The following is a 12222-nucleotide window of genomic DNA, read 5'->3' as shown; positions in this document are numbered from 1 at the left end:
TTTCCTCTGTGTGGATGTGGGTGGGGGCTGTAGCGATGGCCTGACCTCTCTCTTGACCTCTCTCTTTTTGAACTACTCAGCCTTGACTCTACCCAGAAAAAGAAGGCCTTTAATAACACTGCCAGTGAAAGTCAACATTACACAGTAGGAATGCTAATAAGTGCCACCCCTGACCCCTGAAACAACCAGAAATATTCTGGTCTGACATTTACAATGAAGCCGCTGCTCAAGAGTTTGGGAGATGTCAAAGTGAAATGCACAGACTACTGTTTTGTCAAAACTACATCACACTATGAGGATAACGATAATAACTGTAAGTGAAGGAAACAGTGAAGAGGCTTTATTCCTAAAATTTGACTTTTCTTGATGCAAATGGCCATATATTTGAGTTTCCCTGCAGCCAAACACCAGAAGTAAATGCAAAATATGAAAACACCAGTGATCTGCAAACAAAACATTATGTACAAAAAGCATCGTAGTTAAGTGCAGGTAGCGCTTAAGATGCATTGCAGTGTTTCACACTTCCCTACCTGTATTGCATGTATTCCCTGGCTATTGCACACCCTCATTATTCCCCTTCATTTACTTAGTTTTTTATTACTTTGCTTTGCACTGTGGGCTCAGCCTCGTTGTCCCCTCCCTCTCCTTAAATGCCTGGGCATCCCAGGACAACGCCACGTTAAGGCAATCAGACAGAGAGTGTCTGAAGTCTTTTTTAGTGTGCAGTGGGGAAAATCAAAGAGACTTCAAAGAAGTGTCACAAAAACAGGCAGATGCTGCGGCTCTGTGCTATCTGCATCCCTCCTACACTGGCACCCACCGAATTGTGTACACACATGCACACGAAGACAGTCACACATGGCCTTGTTGTCACACACACGCATAACAGCACGTTTGCAAAGAATGTGAAGTAACAAAAAAATGCAATTCTCAATGCCCAATTCCCTTGTCTTTCAATATTAGTCGTCTTACTGCTTCATGTGTGTCCTCAAGGGCAAACAGCTATTAGATCTGAGCCCTCGAGAGTCTTTATTGTATAATTGTCTCTTTAACAAATGCAGATGATCTGTCTTCTAAAACGTGTTTTAATTAGTTAGAGTACAATCTCCTAGAACAGAGGCACTGGCAATCTTCTGAAACTCAATAAGCCAAAAGAGCATGTTTCTCCTGGAAGAACGTGAACGTAGCAGATGCATCAGAGCATGAGTTATTATGATGAGTGTTTAATTAAATACTGAATAAGAAGAGAATAGAGTGGTTGTACAAGGCCGAGAAAATGTGCTCAGTTGAAGAGAACGTGTCACCAGCAGCAATAAGGCCATAATATTTCATTATCAAATGGTACAGTGTACACAACTGTACAAGACAGGAAGTCATAGCACCAGAAGTTTAACCGTTTAACTGCTTGATGTCTGTCATTTTGATTTTACAAAACATTAAAACATCCAAAGCGATAGCGGGTAATCAGTTCTGTATATTTGCGAGAGACGACTGTAAATATTCTACTGATATGCTAAATAGTAAAAATGTTTCTAAATTCATGACACATGATAAATACGTAATGAGACCATTACTGTGAAAGTCTCAGTTGAGTGACAGAATTGCAGCTGACATTCATGTGTGTCCAGACTCATGCGAGCCAGATATTTTTCACTAACTCCTCAGCTGGCACAAACATAAAAAAAAAAAAAAAAAGTGCTTAACTTTTAAAAAATCTCGACACTGTCCCTATATTCCCTTATGCCAGTATGACTGCGCTTTTATTTGTGCACATTAGTTCATGAGTGACAGTGAGACCAAAATGAAATTGAACCATATTTATTGTTACGACTTTGATCATAGCCCTACTTAAAACATAGCCCATCATTCATCAAACCTATTTCCTACATTATTATTGTCCATATTATTAGTGACAATGACTAACAAGAACATGTCCTTTCTTGGTTCTTAAATTCTGGCATAACACATGCAGTGGTGAAGATATGAAATACCAAGCGGACGTGGATCCAGACCAAACGTCATTCTGAGTGAGACATCAGATTGTCCTAATTACATAAACACTTTAATAAAGTGGTGTGATTGTTCATGCAAAGAGAATAGCATCCCATAATGCACTGTGACAATTGCCATTCATGACATGTGCACATGATCCCACATTGAGCTTTAGCAGGAATCCTTCCAGTGCAGAAGATTAATCTGGTAACTTGACTACGGTGATCATACATTTGAGAAAAGGTGAATAAAATGTATTTATCACTACCATCCTTTCAAAACACCATGCAAGAAACTGAAAAACAGTAAGGATTTAACCTCAATTAAGGAGACATGGTCAGAAAGAGCATATCCATGGTCTTCATTTGGAATAAGGAAATGAGCCTTCTCACTTAGAATTTTCATTCTGATCAATCTGACATTACAATTATTTGTGTCCATGTAAACAGCTAGTTATTCTCTTAACATGAGTGACCATAATGTTTGAATCATTATTCTGTTAGAGAGTAGGTGACTTCGAAAGTAGACACAAATCTGATGTGTACAATATACTAATCTTATTCAAAAATAAATACAACATTCAAAATTAACTAATAGGAAAAAATGAATTGGACCGTGCGTTGAATCAGGGATAAATAATGCATTAGTGTTAGATTCAACTTAACATAAATACAATGGGTGAACGCATGCTTTTTGCATCAAGAATGAAAGCCAGTGTGAGTGAAAGTGTCATAATGAATGACTTGGTGTTGTCAGCCAGATAAAAATGCATCTGGCTGAAATCTAAGATGGGATGTATGCACATTCTAAATGAATCCGTGGTTTGAAAGGGAGCATGTTGTACCACTCAACACATCACAGAGCATCAGCATTTACTGATGATTTCAGCCATGATCAACCGTTCCATGGCAGGCAGGGAGAAGAAGAAGAAGAAGAAAAAAAAAAAACAACCCACAGCTGAGTTGTAACATAAACACTCAGGCGCACATGGCAGGATGTGATGAAATAATTTAAAGAATCACAAACACAATGACATGCTGGCTCGGTGGGATACTCATTCACTCCTGTAATCACTGTGTAACAAAACAAGATTCACTTGACGATAGTCAGGGACCAATCATTTTGCTCGTGACAGCACACACGCGTCGGGACGATCAGCGTGCACCCTGGTCTATCTGTCGAGCGTGTTCTCTTTAGCTTTGACGGAGTCTGTCATCACCCTCTTCATTTGACTCATTTTAATCACGTTCTTGGGATTGAAAGGCTTTGAAAAATTGACAGCATCATTATTTAGTCCATCACAGCCCAGAAGAAAGACCTCACAAGATTCTCGCTCTCTGCCATGCTGTTTGAAGTCCAGATGGTGTGTACCGTCCTTTAGAAAAGGCATAATTATTCAGGAGAATAATACCCATAAAATGAGGCTTGAGGAGGAGCTGATGAGGGGAAATATGAATGACGTGTCTTGTATAGAACAAACAAAATTCTGATGTTTGCAAAACAAGGCCTCAAATTAATTTCTAATGCTGGCCCTAGTTCTTGAAGTCAAAGTCTTACTGATGTTTGACAATTAAAAAAGCCTCACAGACACACATTTCAGAGTGTTGGGAACAATAGAGCAGATATAAATACATAAAATTGTTTTGCCATGTAATACAATGAATCTTTATATTCTTAAAAAACATTGTCTTCGAAGATAAGACAGGTTTATTGTGTAACGAGTACACAATGACAGTTCTAAAAACATTTTCCAATAATGTGAGAAAAAGCGGTTTAAAACAGGAGAAAAGGCTTTGGTTTCTTCTTTAGTGTGACTTGTAGTGACTAAGTGACTCATATAGCTTTTCTTTGCAATGTTAAATATAGTTTAAAAACTCCATGGGCTCATATCTATAAAGTACAAGTCTGGAAAAGTAAGCGAGAAAGGCCACGACATGAGGATTTGGGCATGTTAGAGGGCATGCTGGCGATGGATCCCCTCCCCCCCCAAAAAACAGTCCACAAAACGACTTTGTCCTCCGGGGGGCATTGATTAGCTAACAGAACAACACACAACTGGCTGCGGGCAAACATGTTTCAACAGCAACATATTTCATCATCTTGGATACACAACCAACAGAAAGCTTCCCTTCACATTTCTTTTTTTTAAAAAGGCCAAGAAATAGATCGCTCTTTGGAGAGAACAGCAACACGCAGGTGCACAAGGCTGGGACTTGTGAGTTAATTCCTTGAATTGGCAGGATGCCCACTACATACCGGGGCCTGGATCCATATGGTTAATTCTATTGCTTTCACTTAAGATATCGTATCATGCAACATGGAGGTAACATCGAATGAAAAGGAAAAATAACTTAACAAATCAACAGTGTGACATGACTTGGAAAGGAAGCCCTGTCTACACAAATAGAGCTATTTTAATGTGCCGTGGCTGAAGCCTCAGAAAGACTCAGGTGGCATGAGGACAACTCGTCCTCGCCTGAGTTTTTTTAGCTCCTCTGTACTCAGCTGCCGCAACCCTTCATTGGTTCTCAAACACCAGCCAAGTGTCTGGAACGCCATTTATTAGTGTCCCGCCACATCAAGGGGATGACTGAGTATTACTCTTCCTCAGAGTGTGTGACTGACGTTAGCGGCTTTCTTTTCCTGCCAACTGTCTCGCTACAACTGTTCGTCAACTGATGTGTTGGATTCAAGAGTCACGTATCTGGGTTGTCCGGTTGTGTTACATGTTGTGAGATGGACAATGGTAATAATGCTGTTGATGCACTGTCTGACTCAATGACACATGAAACAAATGTTGAAAACCAAGGAACTTCTGGCCCGTGCTATAAAATGAGCTTTATAAATGCCACAAGGATATTAATTTTACAACTTTAGCCACATATTTGTTCAAAAGATGTGTAAAATGGAACATTATATGTCTAATATTTTCATTCTGGGAGATATATTGTTCAACTTGCCCAACGTGGAAAAAAATACTTTTTTCCCCATTTCTTTTTTTTAAACATATCTGCTGCTGGTGTGTCACTTCTTGTTCTTTTAACAGCACATCCGTCCTCGCACAGGAAGCCAAATCAATTCACATCCCCATCAATTTCAGACAACCCACAATGTTGTTCTCCATCTTTCTGAGGCCTGAGCCAAAATCTTGATTTCTGGCGCGGCACCATCTGACATTAGGCGAGCGTCTCATCTCTGCTTAATATGCTACACCAGCCAACAGGAATGGAGAATATGAAATGAGGACTGGGGAAGTTTGTTTCCTGTCACCTCCTGAGACTCTGAGATTTGTCAAACCAAGCGTCACTTTGACACGAGCAGGGCGGCATGTCATTAGCAGAAAAGGTCCTGTGGTGACGGCAACCACCAGGAAAACCAAATCATATCTCAGCTGGTGGCATCAGAGCTGTGGAAGACGATCCACCAAAAAAAAACACAAGACAAGGACACATCACAGAAGCAATGAAAACTTAAAAATAACAATAAAATAACACTTCCTCTTCAGTGTTCACTGTTTCTGGATTTTAAAGATAACTTAGCCTGCCAAAACTCAAGCTAATAATGACTATACAAGAAACTGCTATGCTACAAGATCATTTGTTGTGGTAACAATTGCCTAAACGTTGTCCCTTTAGTAAGAATGATCGGGAACCATTTTCAACTGTAGCAAATAGCGTCTCGTTTCATTGTTCACGCCAAGACAAGCTGTTTCGGTCTGACTGAGTCATTTGTGTCATCGGTTATTGTTCCAGCTCCCAGACACATTAGTAAGTGTAGTAGATCGTATTCCTGCCTTTATAAATGGTTCGACTGACTTAGCGACATTGTGAACTAAACGTTAAAGAGTCGTCGGCAAGTTTTCTTTTCTTCGCCATTTATTCGGTTACCGCTGTCGCCTATATTTAATGGTTGAAGATATTTTCTAACTACAGTGAAGTTGGACTGCTATCGCTTTGCTAAAGGTTACTAAACATAATTCTCTGCATGCTGACAATGTCCATTTCACAAGCCTGAAGAGTCAAACAGTTGGAGGCTGGTTTGTCAAATGGCTTCCCACAGAGCTCCAATCCGACCCAGGCTGGAAAGGGGCGAAGACAGAGCGTGAGGCGAAGGAGAAGAAGACCTGCTGTTTCCACTAAATGGTAGCAGAATAGCCTCTCAGGGTCGGAGGGACGCATTAATATGGACCCTGAATGTCGCAGACGCTTTGTGGCGCACTGTGCCGCAATGACAGAATAGCCGCCGTTTTCCGGAGGGAGCTAGCTACCTGCGGTGAAAGGACAGTACCATGCGAAAGGACACTTTGGCGGGACTGTGAGCGCTTCGCAGGGTGTCCACAACTGTCCAGGGGGAAAAAAAGGACTTAATAAAACATGGCACTGAACAAAATTGGCTTGTGGATTTTTGATGTCTACTCTAAAAACCTTGCCGCGATAAAACTCAATTGGAATTAAATAAAAACATCGGGGGAAAAAACACAAACTTAAGGATTCGGTTTTTTTTTGTTTTTGTTTTTGAACTTTTTATGCATGTGTGCACTTATCAAAATAAAGACTATTAATCGAAGATCAATATTGATTCGATTTTTCGTGTTATAGCATTAAATGTGTAACAATCGCGAAGATTATTCACACCAAATGTCAATGTCTGTCTTGCTTGAAGTTTAAAAAAAAGAAAAAGAAAAAAAAAAGTACATTAACCCGCTGTGCTTTTGAGACCCCGGGGAAAACGTGAATGGACAAAATAGAAAATGGTTGTCCACGGGAGAGCGATGGGTCAGCATGGGTGCGCGGACGTGGATCAGTGGAGACCCCCTACCTGGGCATCACGCTTCCTCCACTCCTGGGTGTGTTGCTGGTGTTGTTGCAGGGCGGCCCTGGCCTGCCTCTCCAGGCTGTTCACCTCCTGCTGGCGCTCCTGGACCAGGCTGTCCTTTTCCGCGCTGTGCTGCTGTTGTAGCCGCGTCCTCTCCTGCTCGTGCTGCATGCGCTGCTCAGCCATCTGATTGGACAAGCAGGCAAAGAGAGACTTCATCAGCCAACACACACTCAGAGCAACCCTGTCGTCATGACAACTTGTCCATCCACCTATCCATCCATCTTTTCTTCGTCCTGTTCTGTCGACCCCCTTTCTCCCCATCTTGAACAGCCGGGTGCCAATCCAATTGGGTGAGATTGGTCGCAACGGTAGGGGGAAAAAAGCAACGAAAAAGAAAAACTTTCTCCGCTTCTTCACGCCGTCAGAGAAAGACATGATGTGATGTGTTTACATCTGGCGTGTTCCCCCGCCCTCCTCCCACCTCTGCCGCCAATTCTACCAACCGGTCCTCTGACGTCCCGCTTCCCTCTCTCTCTCCAAGCCTGTCCCCCTCGCCCGACTCTGGGATCGGCAAATAATAGAACAGTTTGGGCAATGTGTGCAAGCTGGTAGGGGTTAGCCATCTGGCTGCAGTAACTGCCCGATGCCCCATGCTATGCGTCTGACAGCATGTGAAAATTGGCTTAGGCGAAACTATGATGATCATTATAAACCCAAGAAGAAAGAAAGCGAGTTAGATGAGGACGGAAACTTTTGGATGCATTGAAATCATGCTGAAAGGTTCCCGGTACTGCTTTTAGTTGCAATTTTTCATCAATATTATACATGAGAATACGATTCTCCTAGACCACCGCTTTCAGGGCTACGATCTTTTGTGTCTACGCTGGTGATATCTAAATCCACAAATATAGCAAAGAACTTCGCGAAATAATCATAAGAAAGGCTTCGCTAAAGTACACACAATTCTTAGATCTCAGCCAATTATAATCAGCAAGCACATAATACAGTAGAAAAAAAAAATTAAACTTCTGTTTTTCAGGGCTTAATCATCCTGTCAGCTGAAGCAAGTTTGTATTCTAGCTGGGCTGTAAGCGGCGTCACCTGCTGAGAGGTGAGCCTGGCCAGTGCAGCTCCCAGCCACAAGCCTCCAAGCCTTTCCCAGGCTCTGTTCCGTTCCCACTCCCCCATGGCGGGGGGACAAGTGACCCCCACACCATCCCACCGTGCAGGCCCAGCCGGAGCCTTGAAAGGACAGCAGGGGCCTGGGGCCCATTTGCTTCCCTGCTTTGAAGCTAATCCTCTGCACATTGTGCATGACGGCACCCTACCTGGCCCGCCAGAGAAGCGGAGATCAACAGCCTCAGTGCCCGGTGCCTGCTCTATCCACGGGCCTATCTTCCAATGCCGCGTGCTATTCAGAGCAGGTGATGAATGAGGGACTATCTACAGGAAGCCGGATTCCGTCCCCAACACTGAGAGGAAGGCCACAATAGACACTTTATTTTGGCAGCCAAGAATTTACTCTTCAGCTTATGTGAGAGCTTTTCAAAATGTCCTGAAAAAGAGGCGGTGAAAGGACGGATAAAAATATGTTTTATCGCTTTGGCTCAGTTGTTGGCGTGGTGGAGGTGAACGTACAGATGGAGTGCACTCCGACAATAAGTCACACAAATGGCATCTTTCAAAACAGAACAAGACAGCAGGGCAGATACTACGCCAGGAAAGGGCATCTACCACATGCGGCCACTGGTGATGTCTACAGCAAATTCCTCAGAAAGGCATTTAAACCGCCTTTCCCATAACAGACACAAATCAGATCCACAGCCAGAATGCGTTGTCCCACAGGGGTAGTCGGCTTCATACAGCGCACAAGTTACAGCTGATGGATTGATAAGCCGACAGTTGCTTCAGGAACTCCCCAGCAGGACAGCGGGACATGCGGTAACAGAAACTGGGACTGGACGTCCTGGCTTACAGTTCGCTCCCCGTTGGGCCATGGGGGTTTGAGAGGAAAGGAGGTATCTGAGGTGAAACGAGGATAAAGAAATGAGTTCGGTAGATCCATTGTGAGAAGAACAGAAAAGGAGAAAAAAAAAACACGGAGGAGAGCAGAGGAGATGACAGGGAGCAGCAAGGAGCCTAGCTGTGACATCACGTAGCGCCACAGTGGAGTGGAGGATGCTGGGTGCTGCGGTTCTTAAAGGGGCCGACGTGGCGCTTACGCGAGAAGACTGAGTTGGTTATAGCACAGCTTGGTGCCATAGATACAGAGCGGGTCGGGTGTTACAGCACAGCACGACTCCTGTCAGCCCGGGCTGACATGCTGTGTGTCTGTGTGTGTATGTGTGTGTGTGTGTGTGTGTGTGTGTGCGTCACATGCATTGAGGCAGGACAGTGAGGTAATGGGCTTCTTTCAACCCCAGGGGGGTAAATCTGAAATGTTTTGGGAAGGCGAAGGGGAAGAGGAGGAGGCAGAAGAAAGCAGAACAGAAGGCCCGTCTGGTCTCAGCAGGGGAGGCTGGGGTGCCTGTAAAGAGTGGAGAAAGGATGGAGAAAAAAAAAAGACAAACACGTTTTTCCTGACTGTGGGGTTTGAACTACAAATGTCCAGCAAGCAGCACTCGATGCTGAAAGGAGGAGGACAATTCTGGCTGTGAGCACAATCATTTCCTACATGTCGACAAACAACAAACACTTAAAAACATTTTTTTTTTTTTTTTCAAAATTCATCAGCTTCAGAGTGATTCGGAATGGAACATTTCTCACAACTGTCAAGCTCATATCTCCAAGCCATCTGTTTGACCTCGCTGCATCTCTCTACTTCATAAGGAAACTTCTGGAAGGAACTACCACATCCGGCTGCCTCCGGGGTCAGCTGGCAAATAACTCCTTCATACGCGATTCTTTACTTTCAGTCTCAGTGAAGCTGCCCTTGAGCTAATACTTGCTTTGCAAGTGTCTGAACGGACAACCTTGACTCCTGCGATCTTGTAGCACTGATCTCGCTGAAGCAGAAACATGCAGCACATGAAGAATTTGCAGCCAAACTAATGTGTGCAAATAACAAAAGTCCCTGCTTTGTATATACACGCCATTGTTCACAGTAGCACAGAAATCGCACATATTCATATGAACACAGATATATGTTTTTCCCCTTCTCTTCACACTTTTTTATGTCGTTGATGTCAACCGCTCTCATATCAGTACCATCAGAGACAGGCCCATTGTCTTTGTGCATTTTTTATCTTTAAGACAAAAGCCGTCCTGATAATCCAACCCTAAGCGCTTGTATTCAACTGTCATCTGCACCCCCACTTAGTGCGGCAGCAATAATCATCACTTCAATATTTTCTGCAAATCTTTGATCGCTTTCCTGTTTTAGAACAACACAAGGTAGCTGGAACTGATAAATTTCCATATTTAGTGCATCATTACATGGAGATGGAAAATGTCATTTAGATATAATATGATCTCTTTAATGGTTGATTTCTACGACACTTAAGAGTTTTAAAAAAAGATGTACATTTTCTACCTGCTCTTAAGTTGTAATGTTGAATATGATTACAATAGTAACAATTCCTTTACAGTTATGTGTTTTTCTTAATAGAGGAAATCAGCAGGCTTCTGCACTGGCCTCATCCTCTCCACCAACAAGAACGTACAGCAAATTACATGCAGAGTGAACACTATTTGTTCTGAAAATGGGAGGTTGCATGCTTATTAACAGGTTCAGTGTTAGTTTGGTATCTTGAAAGCCATCAAACTGTGGATTCATGATGGAAATAGACCTTTTGCAGCAGGTAAAAGCTGTACCTGGCCGCATAGTGGTATAGTGGTGAGTACCGAAAGTGACAATATCCCCGTTTAGGCTATTCTGAGTGGAGTTTGCATGTTTGCAGTCTTGGATTATTCCAGTTTCTTCTCAATGAACAAAACATGTGTTTGCGGTTATGTGATGACTTTAAATTGCTCTTTAGTGTAAATGTGAAGGTATGTGACTGTTTCTCTGGACACATTGTCTTGCTAGAGTTTCATATGTCTTGTCATAATTGAAAATATTTGAAAATAAGTTGTAGCCACAGTTACTGTTTCCAAACAGATACAGTAAATGGTGCTATATTCTGTGTCTCATGTAACAATTATGCCTTAGTCACATTATTTTGAAGCAGTAATGGATGAATAATCCATGCAGGCTACCCTCAAATAACAACTACTTTCTGGTTTAAATGAATCTGTGCTTTCCCTGTCGACAAGTCGGATTTCAATGACTTGCGAATGCGGTTTCTCAACTCTTAATTGAAGACGAGTGACACCAGATGGGACGATAAGGGAACTGTGCATCTTCTATGCAGATTGCATTACTTTTCAATTGGCAGTGTTTCAGATATTTATTGAGCTTAATCTAAAGCGTGCCCCTTATCATGCGAAATTAATCAGGCATAACAGATGGGAAGGAATAACAAGACGAATCTAAATGAATGCCGGTCCCTTGGCTGGCTACAACAGGCCAAATGTGCACCGATATTAGGCGGAAAGATAATGTGGCGAAGGTGATGATGATGATGGAGGAAAGAAAAGAAACTCCCCCTGGCCTTATATGAGCACGGATCGAAAGAATGGCACAAAAACTGACAAGTAGACCCACACGGTGTCGGCACATGTTACAGACTGATACAGACCCGCTCCTCGTATTTCTGTCTGAGTGCATCAAGTTGTTGAGAAAACTCTTTGGCCTGTTGCTCCCGGAGGGACTTGGAGCGGATCAGGTCCTCCTCTACTTTCTCCATCTGGAAGCATAAAAAGGAAAGCAAAAGCTTAACTTAAGAGTTGTCTTAACATGATGACAATGCAACACATGCGTAAATCACAGGCTGGTTACACGGACCTGCATTTATGATGAACAATAATCCTATTAATGGTTTCACTGCAGGATAAAAAAAAAAAAAAAAAAAAGATTACTGTAGAAGTCATGGGAAAAAGAAATAAGTGAAAGGCTAAAGTATTTAATATTTTGTTAAAACGCGTTTTTGTATGGTTGAGACAAATTACAATTCTAACATAAGTATCAGTGTAATGCCATAAGGCTGATTGTTTAAGAAGACCAACACCATTTCAAGTGAAAAGTGTCTGAATAGTAGATACATTTTATGCTTTTTTTAACCAATGGATCCCAATAGCGGTTAAAATGTGAAGAATATTACAAAATCAAGAAGATTTGTGTTCAAAATTCTACAAAATCACAGCATCAGTTCAATAAATGTAATATGTAGAACCAGCACTGTAACCCACTAAGCACTGGATCATGCAGGAGGATTCCTCCTTTCATTTGAATTTAATGAGATGCCATCGGGAAGGATGTGATGTTGTGTGATGATACTGTAATGAGACTGGAATAGCAGCACATCAATATAT

The 12222-nt window shown here is 42.3% G+C and overlaps 1 protein-coding gene across 1 annotated transcript in view; it reads right to left on the bottom strand.

The window, feature by feature from the left end:
- The window catches only part of cep112 (centrosomal protein 112), a gene marked incomplete at its 3' end in the record, with an annotated part of 92855 nt that overhangs the window by 38208 nt on the left and 42425 nt on the right, over positions 1–12222 (bottom strand). Inside the window, exons 19-20 of the mRNA XM_080511911.1 lie at positions 11490–11597; positions 6811–6993 (exon numbers count right to left, since the gene is read on the bottom strand). Of these exons, the coding sequence (XP_080368037.1) occupies positions 6811–6993; positions 11490–11597 (291 nt within the window). The remainder of the gene's footprint in view (positions 1–6810; positions 6994–11489; positions 11598–12222) is intronic.

Source organism: Blennius ocellaris (assembly GCF_963422515.1).
Source record: "Blennius ocellaris genome assembly, chromosome: 16".
In the NCBI taxonomy this organism is placed as follows: Eukaryota; Metazoa; Chordata; class Actinopteri; order Blenniiformes; family Blenniidae; genus Blennius; species Blennius ocellaris.
Note: the sequence above shows the minus strand (reverse complement) of the source record. Positions and strands in the feature narration are given on the sequence as shown.